At 35.6% G+C, this 18,857-nt stretch overlaps 1 protein-coding gene across 2 annotated transcripts in view; it reads left to right on the forward strand.

Annotated features, from left to right (window-relative positions):
• The window catches only part of PPP3CA (protein phosphatase 3 catalytic subunit alpha), a 307,959-nt gene that overhangs the window by 273,715 nt on the left and 15,387 nt on the right, over positions 1–18,857 (forward strand). For both annotated transcript variants that reach the window (XM_055342492.1, XM_055342493.1), the window contains exon 11: positions 18,230–18,314. In XM_055342492.1, the coding sequence (XP_055198467.1) occupies positions 18,230–18,314 (85 nt within the window). The remainder of the gene's footprint in view (positions 1–18,229; positions 18,315–18,857) is intronic.

Consider the following 18,857-nt stretch of genomic DNA (forward strand, 5'->3'; position numbering starts at 1 on the left):
TGCAAGGGTATGTATAATATAAGGAAGGAGAGAAAATTATATATATTTATATAATTTTATAAACATATATATATAAACATACATGTGTACATTTACTAGGTTAGAACTAGCTAAATAGTAGTTTTAAGAATTTATTTCAGGAACTATATTCATATATTTGAAATACTGAGTTCAGTGGGTACTTTATGCTTCATCCAGATTTTAGATATTTCATATGTTATAGTCACAGTTTGCTACTAGTAGCTTTTCCAGGACAAATATCATTTAAGAGGTATTTTCATCAGGACAGAGGCATTTTTTCTAAAGGAAGAATACCACCCTGGTGGAATCTAAATCTTAAAAGTCAACCAACATTTTTCCTTATTTCATTTTATTCCTGAAAAGAAATATTAGTTAACATTAATACAGTGATATGCATCTGTTAACAAATCTCTATTATAGTCAAATTCATTGGCCAATGTTTATAATACAGACAATACAATAAAAAAGTAACATATAGAATAAATGGGCTTGCATAGTAGACCTGTAATAATGTGTTAATAATAAATAGATCTGTAATTATATATTAATCCATTCACCCAGCAAATCTATATTGAGAACCTACTATGTGCTAGGTACTATAGCCAAAATGCCTATACATTTCAACAGTACAGGTGTTTCCTACAATTAAACATTACCAAAACTAACTCACTGTTTACTTCAGAAATAGTGAATTCTCTTTATCCACCCTCTCAGTTACTTACATGAAAGGATATATTTTTGTGACTTACTCTGTTTTAAAATAATTACTTCCAATCATCATTCAGTTACTCCTCAGCAATTGTTTTCAAGCCTCCTAATTTCAATTATGGAGTGCATGTCTTTCAAGGAATTTGGAGAATTTTTTTGTTTGTTTATAAGCAGACCTTTGAATTCTCACCCTACCATGCTTAAATCTTTGGTCAGTCCCACATAGAAATAGCTGTGACCCCTAAATGTGATCTTTTAGCTCAAATCTCATAAATAGGCCCTCTAAGGAAAACATAAAGAAAACAGAAATAAAAGTATTAATTAAAAGTATGTTTAACTTAGGACACTATACATTTTGAAGTAAACAGTAAGAAATATTCTTTAGTGCTTTATGTACCATGATGCAAAAACTATTAATTTCTTCAAAGGTGCTCAAAGAACAACTTGTAAAACTTGCTAGAACTCTCTGACTCTCTGAGACTACAGTTTATTGAGAATGCATATTGAAGTTTTTTTGTTTTTTGTTTTTGTTTTTGTTTTTTTGAGTGAGGAGGGCAATATTATTTTCAACCTGAGGATAAAGTTTCCAATTATTCCCAGTCCCTCCTGTATGCAGCCTGCAGTCTGTGTCTCTTGGGGGTCTGGCCCTCTGCTCTGCCTACCAGGCTCCTGGGCTTGTTGGCTACAGAGGGGGGAAAGCAGGAGTCAGAATACACCAAAGAACGCAACAGCCTTAAATGGCTACTTATTCTGAGGGTGGGGGTAGAAGGATGTGGAATCTCTTCATGGGTTATTTATCAAGGTCTCCATATTTTGTTCCATATTCAGTGTCAACTGAAACATCAAAGGCAGTAATGATACCTCTACACTTCATGACTTCTTTTTATCTTATCAAGGTGACTTTGTAGTGTCTCTAAGGTCTATAGCAAATAGGGATTCTTCTCATTTCATAGAGGAAAGAAAGGTATGGGCCTGATTTTACTTTCCCTTCAGATTCTGTCAGCAACCCTTTACATTTAATGATGACAATGCCAGCATCTAACACTATGTGTCAGACATCATTACAAGACTTTTACATGTATTAACTCTTTACTGATTTTATTTTTGTCCAACAAAAATGTATAATTATTAGCTCTCATTCATTTTAAGTATGTATACACACACACATTTACTAAGTGATTTATATTATCTCCTCTTCAAAACAGCCTGTTGATATAGATGCTATGATTATCGCTACATCACTTTTGAAGTGTTTGAGGCTGGTTGGGGTGAAGTTAAAGCCTAGGGTCACACAGCTAGTGAAGCAATCGACCCTGATTCAAATTAATGTCTCTTGTTCTCAGACTCTTGAACTTTCTACAAACTGTGATTGCAAAGCTTGAAATTTTTTTCTTTGAAACAGCATGATGGCTTTTTGTTTTTAGGAAACAACATTTAAACATAATATAGTTTGTTCTGTTTAAATATACTATAAAATAAGGAAGTAGATTTTTTGCACTATTTGGCCATAAAAGTCAAATAAACTGTAAAAGGAAACAGTTTTATTCGATTCCTTTAATCTTAGTTTACTCCAAGAAGTTACATGTTTCATCGCGTTAAGAGTTTTGTTGTATCTGAGCAGACATTAAGCCTTTGGGCTCATCTAGTAGATGAGCAGAAATCATGTCACGAATCTCTCCTCTTTAGCTTCTGCCTTACAAATAAAGGAATTTAATAGCCTATTCAGAACAAGGTTGCTATTTTAAATTGGTCTGTGGTTCTTTTATGTTGAGAATAAAAGACAAATTTCTATTATCTTGTAAAGTTTTGAAACAGTTTAATACCACTGAATGTCTTTTGAGGATTTAATTTATATATATATTGGGGTCTTTGTTTCCTGTTTCTGCTTCTGATTTTGGATGATAAAATTATAGTCTGGTTTCAATTTTGGGTTGTTATTCACCAGAACATTTTAGAAAAGGAAGAAATCCAAATAGATGTATTTCATTTGGATAGTTAATTTTCATTAATGAAGAAGGCTCATTTCCAACCAGGGATTAGAAAGTGATCCCAAAATGAGGGGAAAAGTTGACAGAAATCAAGCAATCTGCAGCATTTCAAATAATTTCTTTATTATTACAACAAGGATAGCTGGAATATTGATAAGCACTAGAAACCTAATGACAATTTCATGAGTTAGAAATATTTATTTATTTGGAACTTTCTTTTAGGTTCTAAAAAGAGATCTTAAACTCTTAGATCTTAGAGTTCTAAAAGACCTTATATTCAGATCACACACACATGTGTGTGTATATTTTATATATGCATATATATATACACACAAATACACAAGTTATGTTTGAGACTATGCCATGTGGCAAGTCTGGCTAACACGGAAAAATAGTGAAGGTGAAACTCAAATCCTGTAGAATAAGAAAGGAAAGAAAAGAATAAAAAAAAAACTAAGGCATTTCAGCCAAATTTACTTTCAGGCTGCACTGGAAAGACTTAATATTGAATTAGAATTTATGCCTCTGTTTTCATCTAAAGAGCAAACCACATGGTGGAACTCTTATCCTTTATCCACATTTTTGCCTTATCCTAATGTTAACCACAGGCCAGTCATTGAATATGGAATCAGAGTGGTTTTTTGCATGCCTTTACAAAACCATCTAAATTGTATACAAGAAAATTATCTCCCTTCATCTGCTTTGAATTATTTGGTAATTTTTGATATGTAATATCGTGAGTTCCAGAGTGTCTCCCGTCTTCTTCTTGCCTAGCTTTAAAAAGCCATACCCATCCTTTTAAAGTGTGAAGTTGAGAATTAGTGGGACTAATGTGGCATTTGATTGGTTCCCGAGAATACCTCTTTAAAGGTTTGGTTATATTATTTCCTATTAAAACTGTATTTAATCGCTATGATGAACGTTTGACACAAATCTCATCTTAAAAACTCCCCTCTGTTTTGTGCATCTGGAAGCAGCACATATACTAAGAGCCATTAACTTAGAGCTTTTCTTGTGGCTGCAATGTTGTCATTTCCGTGCATCTCATCGTATCATTATATATTTCAGGTTCCCAATTTGAAGAAAAAAAAATGTTCTATGTCTGTTTGGGAGAGGGGCATATTAAGTTTTAATATAAAAGGTGGAAATATTTAAAATTTATTTATTTGAGAGAGAGAGAGAGGAAAAAAAGAGAAAATAGGGGAGGGAAAAGGATAGAGAGACTCTTCAAGCAGACTCTCTATGGAGTGTGGAGCCCAGTGCAGGGCTCCATCCCAGGACCCTGAGATCATGATCTGAGACAAAACCAAGGGCAGGCCGCTTAGCCAACTGCACCACCCAGGCACCCCAGGAAAAAGAAACATTTAGACATATTAAATAAATAGCTCCAAGGAACACAGTGGTGATGTGATTCTTGTTCTGTCAACATTTACACATAACCTGAAGTTGGTAAGCTTGGAAAAATGCTTGCAAAATGAACAAAGGATGAGTAGGAGTATAAATTAGGAACTTCATAATGTATCTGAAAGTTAAGGTAACCATATCTGAACGATGATAATGTTAAGAATAAAACATAATTGGAATTAAAAGTCATAATCGGAGTCTATTGAGTGAAAATGTCTCCCAAGTTGCTGATGTGAAAGGAAATATCAGAAAATTGAAATCTGATCCTTAAAAGTAACCCTTGATAAAGCTGGGGAGAAAAGACAAGGGGGCAACCAAGTAGAAAGGACCAGGACTGTATAGCAATTGAAGCACCAACCCTTAAAAAATATTTGAACCAAATGCAGAAAAATTATTGTGAGATGTAAATCTGGCCAAAAAAGTGAAATATCAGGACATCACTACAGTTGTCAGATATCAGATTATTGAAGAGACGTTTATGTTAGCTGTAGTATTTATAATAGCTAAAAAGAAAATAGAAATCCTTGGCAGCGGGCCAAAAAATAAATGCAGAGTATCTCAATTTTCATATCGTGTTATATTTTTATTTTATTTATATATTTTTAGTTCTCTGTAAAAATATTTCTTCATGGAGTATCTCTGTGTATTCAATGGCAGGCAAACACATGGTTTTGCTTCCATTGAGCTGAGAGGCTTGGGCAGCAGGAAACCAATTTTAAATATGTTGTCTTTCAGAGGCTTGAAAGGGTTGATGGAGGCAGCATGAATTAGGACAAAATATTTGATAACTAAAGGAGAAAACTTAGAGGACATCTTTCTTGTCTTCTGACAAGGAAAAGGAAAACACTTTATGTATTTAACTGCATTAGGAGGTACGGCCATGTGAGAAATCCATGTAGGTTTTCCAGGAAATGATATGCAAAGGATGGATATTCATTTGCCAGTGTTAAGTTCCCTTATCTTTTTTTATAATATTTGAGTTTGAGTGAGGTAATTGGAGAGATAAAAGACATATATAGAAAGAAAAATTATTCAATATTTTGTAAAAGCTCTTGTCATGTCTTCTCAGGATTTTGTTAATTACCTTCCAGTTTAGTGTTGATTTTTCTCAATTAATACTTTGGTCTGTAATTTAGAATGTAAATCATTTTTGTTACTATAAATATATCCTTTGTACTATGACCATTTATATTACAGGGTTTTTTTTTTTTAAATCATGGTTATGCCATAAAAAGAAAGTGAATGCTATATCCAGTATATCATTAAAATTGAAACATCATAAAATTGAAACAGTATATAATTGAAAATTAAAACATATCTAAAAAATACACAGGGATTTACTAGGTAGTAGGATAGAAAATCCCATCATACCATGGCTATTGAAGTTTTGGGGTCTTGACTACCATACAAGATACCTGGTTAGCCATCATATTGTCATCAGTATCATCAAGTCTAGCTTATCATATTTGATTGGAATAATTAAAATCCATTTAAGTTGCTAATTAAAATGATAGAGCAACACAGACATCGAAAGTACTACTGCTTTCTCTTCATATTGTACTACCATGCTTTTGCACAAAGGTGTTTCCTTATTACCTAGCAGGATTTTCACATTATGTAGAAGCACAGACTTTGCAGAACAAAGTAGATGTGAAAAAACAGTCATATGCTTGTTATAGGTAATTGGTTGGTTAATGTCCACCATTGGCTAGAATATTATGTTCACAGTAATATAATATTCTAGAATTTTATGCTGTATTTCCACAGACACATGCATTTTACACATGTATAGTATTTTTACACAGATTTAAAAGTCATTAATTTTTATAGTATTTGAGCCTTCCTCCAACTAATGGTGACATTGGCCAACTTACACTAAACATTAGCTATTGCGTATCTAAAGCATACACTTCAACTGAATGTATTTGAGAAAGAAATCCATGTTGTATTATAAGAAAGGAAATAAGCCCCTCCCCCCAAAAAAGAAAGGAAATAAGCATGTGCTCCATAAACCTGAATATATCCTTTATTTGAAAGGTATTGAAGTAGAGAGCTCTTTTTCCTCAATGAAGGCAAACATTTTGTGTATGTGTATGTCTATATTTTAGAAAAACATCACTTCTCACAAATAAGGTTGGGGTCGTGGCGTGTGAAAGAGGCATTCTTCACAGAAGGGACTGGTGGTAATGTAAGCTTGCTGAAAAGTGATACCATAAGAAAAGATCACTTTTACTGTGTTTTTGGGAGAGCTTTAATGATTATTTTTGTACTAAAGCATTTTATAGGTCCAGATTGTCTACCTGAAGATTGTCCTTACATGAGAATAATTATTAGTTAATTGAACAACTGAGACCGTTGTTGTGAGTCTAGCATTTATAGAACATTCTCTTGATGGTAATTTTTTGATCTCTAGTGAGGAGTTTAAGGGCTCAATGAAAAAGTTAAGTAAGTACTCAAAAAAAAATCTAGATTTAAAATATATTTTTCTATAAGTATAGTCTGTTTTTGCTCTCCCTCTTATATGAGAAGCTATAAAACCTTTCTCCCGTTTCTCAGCATAGAAATAGAAAACTTGATTCTATTTGGTCACCCACCTTTTTGGAGTGTTTCTTTTTATTTTCTTTCTTTTTTTTTCTCTGAACAATGAAACCAGCAGCGTCCTCGCTGCCAACATTTTCCTCTTGTAAATATGCCATCATCTGGGCCCCAGTCTTTAGCCTGGTCGGCACAAAACCCAACGGAGGTCCCAACTAGGGAGCTTGATATTAATGAAGCTCACACAGTCGATCTTTTAATCCACAGTAAGAAGTGCAAGTGTTAGAAGAACTGGAATATATCCACCTCTATGCAAGCATTTCCTTCTTAATAATAATAGCAAACCTTTTTGAGTACTTCTCATGTACCAAAGATCTGTGCTAAGTGCTTTAGCGGGTAACACAGCATCTGGCATGCGTGTTTGTTGAATGTTAAGAGCAAGTGGACACATTACTTATCTTATTCTTCTACCCACCTTTGAAGTAGGTCAGTCAACCTGCTACTGTAATGAATTTTGGCTCTGGGTCATTGCTTTTCAGCTCTTGACTTTAGGCAAACAAATTACTGTTTCTGTTCCCTAGAATCATCTTGGGGACTGTGGAGATTAATAATATTTCCTCAGGTGGTTGTTGTGAAGGTTATGTGAACTAATGCAAATAAAGCACATTAATCATTCCTCACTTTATAGATGAGGAATATGGACATGAGAAGACGTAGTAATCTATCCAAGACAGCACAGCTAGGGAATGAAGGAGCTGAAACTCCATCCCAGGTCTTTTACTCTCAACCGGAAGTTCCTTACCATTGTTCCATTCTGCCTCCCACATGCCAGTTTCTTCAGGTCTTCAAAGCAGTCACAAAAGGAGCCAGCTATTTTGATCTGAAGCCTTGCCCTAGGACCAGAACACTTGAAGGCCTTTGCCCCCTGGACAACACTCCCCTGGACATTTCAGACATTGGCCTCAACTTCTCTTCTGTACTCTGCCTCTGCGGCCCACCAGTACATTTTTGATTGGCATAATCCCTTCCTCTGATAAGATAATATCTTTAGGTGTTGTTTAAGTCTCATTTAAGTTGCCTATCCATGCAACTTAAATGATCATTGGCCACAACCTAATGTTCATTTCTTTATTCTCCTTCTTGAGCAAAACATCAGGGCATCCCCCATATACTGACAAAACATCCTGCCTAGGTCTTGAAAAGCATCCGAAGACATTTGAGTGGCTTGTGCCTCAGGGGCCTCCACTGACCACCAAGGAGTTGCCTTCCTTCTCTCAGCCTGCTTCTTTATTCTGTCAGATGGTGTTCAGTTAATTTTCTAACTAGTGTGTGACACGTAGGACAATGAAACATAATGTTTTACTCTATTTGTCCATCCCCCCCCTTAATTGGATCATTTCAGAGATAACATTTAAATATAGTTCTAGCATTTGATAAACGTATAAATCCATCAGGGTCGAGAATTAAGTTCTAGTGCATGCATCCTTTTGACATTTAGCATGCTTGCCCAATTGGGTCTTTAATAAATACCTTTTTGAACTGTTACATCCTCACCTATACTGAGAATAGTCCTTGGTAGATTAAACATCCAGACATGATTGTTTCTCCTATAGACAATAAGTCTAAATTTTTAACTTGATATTTATTATTTCATTTCATTTTCCTTTTATGCTCACTTGCTATTTACAAAATTGATGTATTTCTGTCATAATAAAGAGGACAGTCTGACTAGGATTTCACATGCCATTAGTTTCTACTTTGGTGAATATAAACCAACTAAAACGTTCTTTGTAAGACATAGTTTGAATATGCGATGGTTTTTCAAAAAAAAATCAGCAAAAGTTCTCTAATCTATTTTAAGGTCTTTAATTTTTGCCCAAGTTAGAATAATGCTTATAGCCAAATTCTATGATTCTGCTGAGGAGTCCCTGAACAGATGGGACAAAATGTCTCAGAACAAAAGTCTATGGAATCAAATTAAAGCCTGTAAACAGAAGTAACTTTTAATTACATAGCATAACCAAATAATGACAGTTATTTGACATTTGGGAGTAGTCTGTATATTTTTAAGATTTCCTATCCAAATAACTCATTTATATTTTCTGTCAGGAGAAGTGAAAGAAACCCAATCTAGGCTGTACTGGCCTTTCTTAGAATCCGTTACACAGGAGAAGCTTTTTATTTAAAAATACATATTTTAAAGGCTCTTCTGCTTTCAAACTGAGAATATAAGACAGAATTGTCTTATGCCAAATATCACACTATTGCAGGGTCTATTATGTGCTGAGATTTTAGTTGAACTAAAAAATATATGGCAAAAAATTCAGAATATGTGGTTTGGGGTGAATTTGGAGTGAATAGCCATTATATCTGAATTTTATTACCTATGGATATGTAATATGGTAGAATGAAAATCAAAATTAAAAAGTTATTCCAGGGATCCCTGGGTGGCGCAGCGGTTTGGCGCCTGCCGCCATTGGCCCAGGGCGCGATCCTGGAGACCCGGGATCGAATCCCACATCGGGCTCCCGGTGCATGGAGCCTGCTTCTCCCTCTGCCTGTGTCTCTGCCTCTCTCTCTCTCTCTGTGACTATCAAATAAATAAAAAAAAAAAATTAAAAAAAAATAAAAAGTTATTCCAAACATTTTAGGTTATAATCTTCCAAACGATGAAATTTTACAAGAATTTTAAAATTCTGTGATCCTGAGGGTATTTTCCTGCCTCACAGAATAACCTATGTGTGCATAGGTACATCTATTTGGTGAGGGTCATCACCTAACAATCTCTTTGGACTAGATCTAACTAGCACCGATGTCAAGTGGATGAGCAATGCAGATCTGTTATGGCTGGTCAAGGAGTTCTTCAGCAACTGTCAACTCTAGAAACTGAGCGATCTCATTCTTGATAGAGCAGCAGTCTTCATACTAGAACATTTGTCCTACTGGGGTGACCAGAGGATGTTTCAAAGGGGAGTTTCAAGGGAATCCATTTTCACATCCTCAACTCTCAGATGTTCTCCTTCCTAAAACTCACCTGAACTGGAGGGTGTGGACCGCACTGGGGCTTCTCTTTTCAACCTCTTTTTTCTCAATTGCCCTTCTCTCATTTAGAAATGCATAGGTCTCCCAAGACATCACATTGTGAACCTTGCCTTGAGATGTTTAGTACTGAAATACCAACAGAGAGATGCTGGAAAACTCAGTATCTTTTTTTTTTATTTTTTTTATTTTTATTTTTATTTTTATTTATTTATTTTTTTTTGAAAACTCAGTATCTAGGAAGCCCCTTAATCAAGGCAATGTGCCCCCTCCCATCCTTGTCACTAAGGAATGCATTCCAGTAAAACTTTATTTCTATGCTTTTTAAATATTTATCATAGATTTGTGCTATCTAGCTCAATTATGTACTATTACTAACATTGTGATCTTTATTACATAGGAATTTTTAAACACTTAGGGCTTCATCATGTCAGGAAATTTTTTTTTTTAATTTTTATTTATTTTATGATAGTCACACAGAGGGCGAGAGAGAGAGAGAGAGAGAGGCAGAGACACAGGCAGAGGGAGAAGCAGGCTCCATGCACCGGGAGCCCGACGTGGGATTCGATCTGGGGTCTCCAGGATCGCGCCCTGGGCCAAAGGCAGGCGCCAAACCGCTGCGCCACCCAGGGATCCCAGGAAATTTTTTAAAAATACATTTAACTAAAAAAAATAAAATAAAAAATTAAAAAAAAAATACATTTAACTGAGGGGCACCTGGGTAACTCAGTGGGCTAAGGGTCTGCCTTCAGCTCAGGTCATGATCTCAGGGTCCTGGGATCAAGCTCTACATCAGGCTCCATGCTCAGTGGGGAGTCTACTTCTCCCTCTCCCTCTGCCTGACACTCCCCCCTGCTTGTGCTCACTCTCAAAAGCAAACAATTAAAATCTTAAAAAAAAAAATACATTTAACTTAGATTCTGAAACATATTTCTGATGAGAAAGTATAATGTAGTTATAAAACCATTTTTTTAAAGATTTTATTTATTTATTCACGAGAATACACAGAGAGGAGAGAGAGAGGCAGAGACACAGGCAGCGGGAGAAACAGGCTCCATGCAGGGAGCCTGACATGGGACTCGATCCCGGGTCTCCAGGATCAGGCCCTGGGCTGAAGGTGACGCTAAACCACTGAGCCACCCGGGCTGCCCTATAAAACCATTTTAAAGTATAAATAGATAATTCACTAGAGCAAAATCAGGGAAATGGAAATACAATTTCAAAGGAAAAAAAGGACATGTAAGATTTCTAAGTATCAATGAGTATCTTGTTCATGGATTTTTTTTTTCTTTAAATGGATGATGGTGGGATGAAATCGCTGTGATATTTATATGCCACTAGTAAAAAAATGTAATATAGTCATTTCATTTTAAAATAGCAATGTCTATGATATTATATTCTTTACAACTATTTAAATTTGGAAGTGGAATAGTATACTTTGGAGGATAGTCGTTGGTAGATGCATGAGTAAAAAACTTAAAAGCTACAGGTTTTGGCTCTGTTTTTTTGGTTTTTTTTTTTAAAAGCTACAGTTTTAAAGTCAGTCCATCAGTGTAAATACAGTTACTCATTGTTTATGGTACTATCCCTAAATCCAAGGACTCAAATTCCTGATGGTATAGGCAAGTGTAGTAAAACACATGTCACATTCATTGCCAAGGGCAAAGCCAAGTGGATGTCTAAGTAACTTATAGATAGCATCACTTTGTTGGCATGTACAAGCTCAAGATTTGCTATTGCTAAACTAGGTCACAGAAGGAAAAAACAAAAAAAAAAGAACAAGGTTTAGGGATTTTAGCACATGTTTTGGCTTCTTATGGGACCAATTTGGGACATGAGTTCTCCTAATAAATAAGTTAGCCTGTATACTTATAATTTCACCATCCCCTGTAAGAAGACCAATTATAAAAGGGTTCTAGAGGTATCTGAAGACTCTTCATTGTATGATATCTTGTATTTCAAAGGTGCTAATTTTGGATGGAAATCTAATTTTTGTCTTTAACACAACAAAAGATATTTTTTATCTCATCACCTATGCTTCATTCCATCATAGCCTTTATTCAAATTCAATAATTGCAGTATTTGATGAAAAATAAAATCTGGGGGTACATTTAAACTCTGCTTAATTATAATGAACTATGATAAAATCTTACTTTCAAATAGAATAGGTTTCCTACTTATTCTAGAGATAAATTTTGTAACTTTTAATAAATGTGGAAAACTGGTGAGTTTTCTCTATTAGTTTCTTAGATTCTTAAATAAAAAGTTAGAGATTTGAAGCCTATCAGCAATATATAGTTCTCAAAATATCTTTCCTTTTCCTTTGAAAAAAAGTGTGGAATGTTAATGCACACTGTTGTACGGAAAATATTTATTTAAAATATGAAAATACTTGTATTAAAAGGCCTTTAGGGACACTTAGGTGGCTCAGTGGTTGAGCATCTGCCTTCAGTGCAGAGCATGATCTTGGGGTCCCAGGATCAAGTCCTGCATCAGGCTCCACACAGGGAGCCTGCTTCTCCCTCTACCTATGTCTCTGCCTCTCTCTGTGTCTTTTATGAATAAATAAATAATCTTTTAAAAATTAACAAATAAAAAGCCTTTAAAAAATAAATGAGAGAATAACCCCCCAAAAAAGAAAGAAGCTTAAATAATAGCATAAATTGAGGCCAATAAATAATGAGATGGACAATTTCTGCTACTGTTTACATTCAAGGGTAAATAAATATCTCACTTTCCTCTGCTTTTTTAGAAAGGGGCTTTTCCACATTCTGATAATATGAAAATATTCCTATTTTATAAGATATCTGAGTATAAATGTTTATGTAGCTCATCATCTTCATTTCTTACAACTACAAAAAGGTATTGAAAGCAATTAGAATCCATTGAATTGGGCATATAAAACAAAACCCTACGGGGCCAGTTTTCTCCTGGAGCTGGTTGAAGGAGGGGCAGAGTGCATGTTAGCTGCACCGAGAACTTTTCTGTTTCCTTCGGCCAGCTCACGCATCCCCCATTCAACACAAAGGGAGAGATAGGGACACTTCTCTTCTCAACGCCACTCTCTTTACCCTCAAAACTAAGCTTCTTCCAAATATAGTTTGGTTTTTTGACATTTTATTATTAAAATATTTTAAACATACAAAAATGTTGAAACAGTTGGACAGTCAACATCCATGTACCCATCACTTACTGTCTACAACTAACATTTGACTATAGTTTCTTTGTCACATACCTACCTCTGTACCCATCCATCAATTCATCTCTTTCTTTCTTTTTTGGGGATATAGGTGACAAAGTATGTTCTGTTAATCTCTACCATGAGTTTACTAATACAGAAACTTCTTGCCTGCATATACCATGATGCTCATGCCTGTACAGGTTAGCCAGGCAGCTCTTGCTTCTCCTCACCCTTCCTCACCCCAGCATGCCATCTCCATCCACACCAGACTTCTCACCCACCGCTGAACATAACACGAATTCTTATGGCCTCCAAAAGTTTGAGAATTTTCTTCCTTCTATGGAGAATACCTATTGTCCTTATTCTTTCAATCTTACTTATCCTTCAGGATCCTTTAACTATTAGGATTTCAGTGAAGTTTTTTTTCATGCCTCCAGGCAATCAACATCTGCTCTCAGTGGCATGCTGGTGTCCATTTAACAACCCATTCTTCAGGGGAAAATGGCCCTAGTCTCTGTGGCATTTGCAGATTTCCATAGTATAAATTCTCTTCCGTACCACTGACATCAGGCTGCCAACGAGATGTGCTCAGGGGCGCCTGGGTGGCTCAGTTGGTTAAGTGTCTGACTCTTGATTTTGGCTGAGGTTATGATCTCAGTGTCATGGGATTGAGCCCACATTGGGCTCTGTGCTCAGCAGGAAGTCTGCTGGAGATTCTCTCTTCCTCTCCCTCTGCCCCTCCCCTGCTCACGCGCATACTTGCGCTCATACACACACTCTCTCTCAAATAAACAAATAAATCTTAAAAGAGAGAAATGCACTCAGTCTACTCTCTCTTTCACTAGTGGACACAACCCAGCTTGGGCACACTACTGCTACTAACACTCTATTTGTCACACTCTGTTGCTGTCATTCACATGATTTCCTAAACTGGGGATCATGCTTTATTAATATGTCTGTTGCTGGCAGTTAGCACATATCAGACTATATGGGATAAGATTCCCAAGAACACTTAATGAATAGATGATTTGGGTAATAAATTGTATTCTATCTAGCTCTTCCCACATACTCAAATTCAGTTAGCATTGAGGAATTTGCAGTAGTAGCTCAACAGGTTGGAGCTGTGAGGTGAATGCAGAGCATCTATGACGTGTGGCCTGTAGCCCTTGTGGTAAGAATCTCTCTTCACCCTAGCAGTTGGCCCCTCCATGCAGTGATGCTGCTGCACTTTCCCACTTCCCTTCGTGGCTGAAATCCACCCCGCAGGGATGCAGCACTCACTCAGCAAGCCACTTGGCATGCATACCTTTAAAACTTTATGAGAAGTCAGCAAGGGGCTAAGTTAAGGGCAGAAAGGACACATGTTAAAAGCAAATCTTTAAAGATTCCCTTGGTCTGTACATTTAGCCTCTTCCACTTTGAGGAAAATTGAGTGTGCAAGATTACCTAGATTCTGGATATAGTAGCATAATACTCCAGGCATAAAAGAAGATTAGGACTTAAAAGATGAAGAAAGAGAGGGACTCAAAAAAGAAGTGATGATTATTGGAATGTTAATGCTAAATGAAATTTTATTTAATTATTTTTTTTAAAGATATGAAATGTTGCCTTTCAGTTTTGGACTTTCAGGTTCTGTTCAGTGAAAAATAGTTACTTTGGTTTTAATGTAAAATATATTTTATGTGCCTTCATTCTTTAAAATACTAGATTTTAATTTGAGCTACTGTGATCATTTCCACAACTTAAAGAAAACAAGTATGTTGAATGTGACATTGTATTTGTATACAGTAACTAGTAAAATTCTGAAAAAAAAATGTGCCTTTTCCTGATCTTTCTATAGAATATGGACTGTGAGGGCATGCAGTAGAACATAATTATTTGAAAAGGAGTTTTATGATCTCTAGAAAATACCAAAAATCAGGAATAACAATACTAAATGTACATGGACCTTTGTATCTTAAACCTACTCCACTGTTCTTCAGCTCCTTTATGTTCAATTTCATATTAACTCACTATTTTATTTGAGTATTTCAAATATTTGTGAGGTTATTAAAGTGTGGCATTAGTTTGATTTTGATTTTGAAATATTTGGAAAATAATGAAGGCAATCCCCAGAATAACACTTTAAGAGATATTTATTCATCACACTGTTTATGATTAGGTTATTTTTTATTTTTTGAGTAAATGTGTCTTAATTTTATAAAAGGAGCAGTAAAACTTTTTATCTGTGTTATTGAGAAATTTAAAAAGAGACAGGAGTTCTTCTTAAGAACATGTAATATGACATGAATCTTCATTTATTAGGAGTACACCTATGAATACGTAAAGTAGAATAATCTGTTACCTACTCTTCCATAAGTCATTTGATCTGAAAAAAAAATTCCTTATTTTGTCATTCCTTATGACAAACAGGCTCTATCAGAATGTTGATTTTACATTTGAAATTCAGAGTTTATTTGAGCATTTTTTTGAGAATCAGCTAATACTGAACTGAAAGGCATAACTCTATATAATTTCTTTCCCTCTCTTTCCAACTTAGTTTCTTACCTTTCTTTGCTCTGGTTATGGTTTTTGCAAGGCCATTATAAAAATTTTCTGGGAGAGTATCCTTTTTACATTTTTTTCACTTATTTTATGTTTTCTCTTTTTTCATTTCTCTTAAATATATACAATTTTATTTCTAGCTACTCCTTTCTTGCCACTTTTCTTACTGCACTTCTAAATCTAATTGCCACTTTCAGAGCTTACTCACATTTTACATTCTTTGTATCTGTTGGATGGATTTATGATATGGCCATATTCTGTGTTGGAGAGGGTCAGAATCTCTTCCCTCATTTAGCACCTCATGACCTATGAGTGGATGGGGTCAAACAGACTGGAACTATTCCATATAGAGTAGGAATAGCATAGTGTTAGGCTGAAAGCAGAATTTAACAAATAGCTAAAATACATATAAAATAAAAAAAGTTAAGGAGACTAATTGCCATCCCACTGTTTTTTCTTTTCTTAACAAATGTTCTTTCGTATCTCTTGGCCACAACTTACCTAAAATGCAAGCATAGAAACATTAGACTTTTAAATGGGTTCTAGGACAGGATTTATTGTATAAAGAACCTTAATTGCAAATCATAGGTAACTATTTATTGTTAGAATATTGTTAGAGACACAGGATAGAGTTCGAGGCAGGGATCCAGCATGCACACTATTTTCTCAAATGTTGTGGCCAACAGTGTGTAATTCAAGGAGTCTAGCAAATGAGAATCCTTGGTTCTGCTCAATCATGAGAAAAACTGGCTAGAAGAGTGGTTTTCTCTCATGAATTTAAACTTACTCTACTTATCTGCAGGCAGGATAGCTGGCAATAGTAAGTCCTGCCAGTCAGTATGTTGGGAGATACCTGCCATGGTGTGACTGCCACAAGAAAGAAAGAAATGGCCAAAAATATGGGCTGTTTTCAGGTCAGGGAGACAAGGTGAAGAAGCAAGCTCGCTGGTACGCACCTTCTGGGGAACACCTGTGGGTATGAGATGGGTGTGCCCTACAAGCACTTCTGTCAAGTGAACCCACTCAGGAAAAGAACGTGGCCCATTATGTTTTCATTTTCCTTGCGGGGAAAGAAAAGCAGAGGTTTTTCCTCCAGACAGTTCAAAATTGTGTGAGTGTCGATGTGAGTTTTCTTTCTTATAGAAATGTTAGGGTGGTGATTAATTGGTTGACTCTCATCAAACATGAAAACAATGAAAAAGACTAAATCACATTCTTAAAAGCCCCCAAGAGGAAAAGCCAAAATATTTCCTTCCTAAAACATCAGAAAGCTTGTCCTTGTCACAGTTTAAAAGACCAAAACTTGGGATCCCTGGGTGGCGCAGTGGTTTAGCGCCTGCCTTTGGCCCAGGGCGCGATCCTGGAGACCCGGGATCGAATCCCACGTCGGGCTCCCAGTACATGGAGCCTGCTTCTCCCTCTGCCTGTGTCTCTGCCTCTCTCTCTCTCTCTCTCTCTCTCTGTGACTATCATAAATAAATAAATAAAAAATTTAAAAAAAAAGACCAAAACTTATACCAATTATCATTCATGTCTGCAGTCTCTGAACAAATAAACTATCTGACTTAAATTGTTCATATGTATTAGGGACATTTCTGATACTACCTGAGAACAATATTGTGTTGTATTTCTGTTAGAGGCAATAGAACTAGAAAAACAATCTTCTTGTGTTAACACTTTCTACAAAGCCCCATATAATGTATAACAATGATATCTCCTTTACCTTTGATTATAAAAAATCTTAAAAAGAGAGATGTTTTCCTGTGACTTACACTTCTCCAAAGATGCTTTGAGAATTTAATAAAAAAGAAAACTGATTCACTAAAGATCATATAGTATTATTTTAAAAGTATGCTAAAAATGTTTACAGTAACAATAACCTGCATAGATTGATTTTTTTTGTCTCATTTGGAAAAATACAGTAAGTGGTAGATAGTACTCACACAGACCTCAGTGTAACTTTTTTTACACAAGCCCTAAAATACAAATCATGCCACCGTCTCTCACTAAATCCAATGCAGTAGTTTTCCATTTTCCCCTCTAGAATTTGTGAACCAGCAGAAGATGAAAGAGTATCAAGTGCAAAAACAAAAGTTTTATGGCCATTAAATAACATACATGATGTTTCAGGGAACTTAGAGAGTTGAGACTAAGTTTGATAACTTCAAGGGAGAACTTTCGAAAAAAACTGTTTCCTAAAGTAGTCTTCTCAGCACGGAGCCCGGAAATGAGTAGAAAATCCTGGTGACTCACTTGATGCTTCTTGCCAATGCACACTCTCTCTGTATAAATGAAAGATAAGAGAAGGGAACTTAACTAGAAGAGATGGGTAGGAACCTACCCAGTCAGCTCCATCATTTTTCTCTGTACCTGTCTCCCCCTGGAAATCTTGAAAGTTGCCCTTTGGCATTTTGGGGACCTCTCAAGAGCCACTTCCCAAGTATTAATGACCAGATGCATAGGTTTTTAAAGTTAATCCAGAGATAAATCCACTGGGGTGGGAGGATGGTTTTGCTTACTTGAGTCGGTTATATATTTAAGTCTGTAAAATAGGGATGCCTCGGTGGCTCAGTGATTGAGCATCTATCTGCCTTTGGCTCTAATTGTGGTCCCAGGGTCTAGAGATCGAGTTCCACATTGGGATTCCCGCAGGGAGCCTGCTTTTCCCTCTGACTATGTCTCTGCCTCTCTCTGTGTGTCTCTCATGAATAAATAAATCTTAAAAATTTAATAAATAAATAAATCTGTAAAATAATTACATTTTTACAAAAGATCACTGACTCCTTAACTCTTCTGTTTTAAAATATAGGAGCAACAGCCGCAGCCCGGAAGGAGGTGATAAGGAACAAGATCCGAGCGATAGGCAAAATGGCCCGAGTATTCTCAGTTCTCAGGTGGGATCCTTGTTCTGGGATTTCTGTTTTAAATGTGGTTAGGTGTTACCTGATAACCATTTTAATATTGTAATCTGGTAACTTAAATATCTTACTAGAAAATATTTGCTTTTTATTATTTTTTTTTAAATAGAATTGTTCATTCCTCACTATCTTAGTCAAATTGAAATATACTAAATTATTTCTGTAGAGAAAACTTCTAAATGGACTATTTCATGTTTTATCATTATTTGCTGCTGGACTTTAAAACATTTATTTCACAATAGGTTGAATTTCTAATGAAATAGAAAAGCTGTTATAATTTATTTTATTTTTCACTCTGGCTCTGTGGTAAAAGATGAATTTATCAGGTGCATTTCACTAGATCTCTAGGAAATAAACATTGAGTTTGTTTATGTGAATCAATATTGTTCTAACAAGTCATTGAGAGAAAAATAGTTATTTAATGTTTCAATTCCCATGCAGTAGTTATTTTTTAAGTAGATCATGAATCATGTTACTATAAATCCTGCATTGTGAAAACAAATATTTTCTTGAAGAGAA

The sequence above is a fragment of the Nyctereutes procyonoides genome, unplaced genomic scaffold (genome assembly GCF_905146905.1).
Source record: "Nyctereutes procyonoides isolate TBG_1078 unplaced genomic scaffold, NYPRO_anot_genome, whole genome shotgun sequence".
Classification (NCBI taxonomy): domain Eukaryota; kingdom Metazoa; phylum Chordata; class Mammalia; order Carnivora; family Canidae; genus Nyctereutes; species Nyctereutes procyonoides.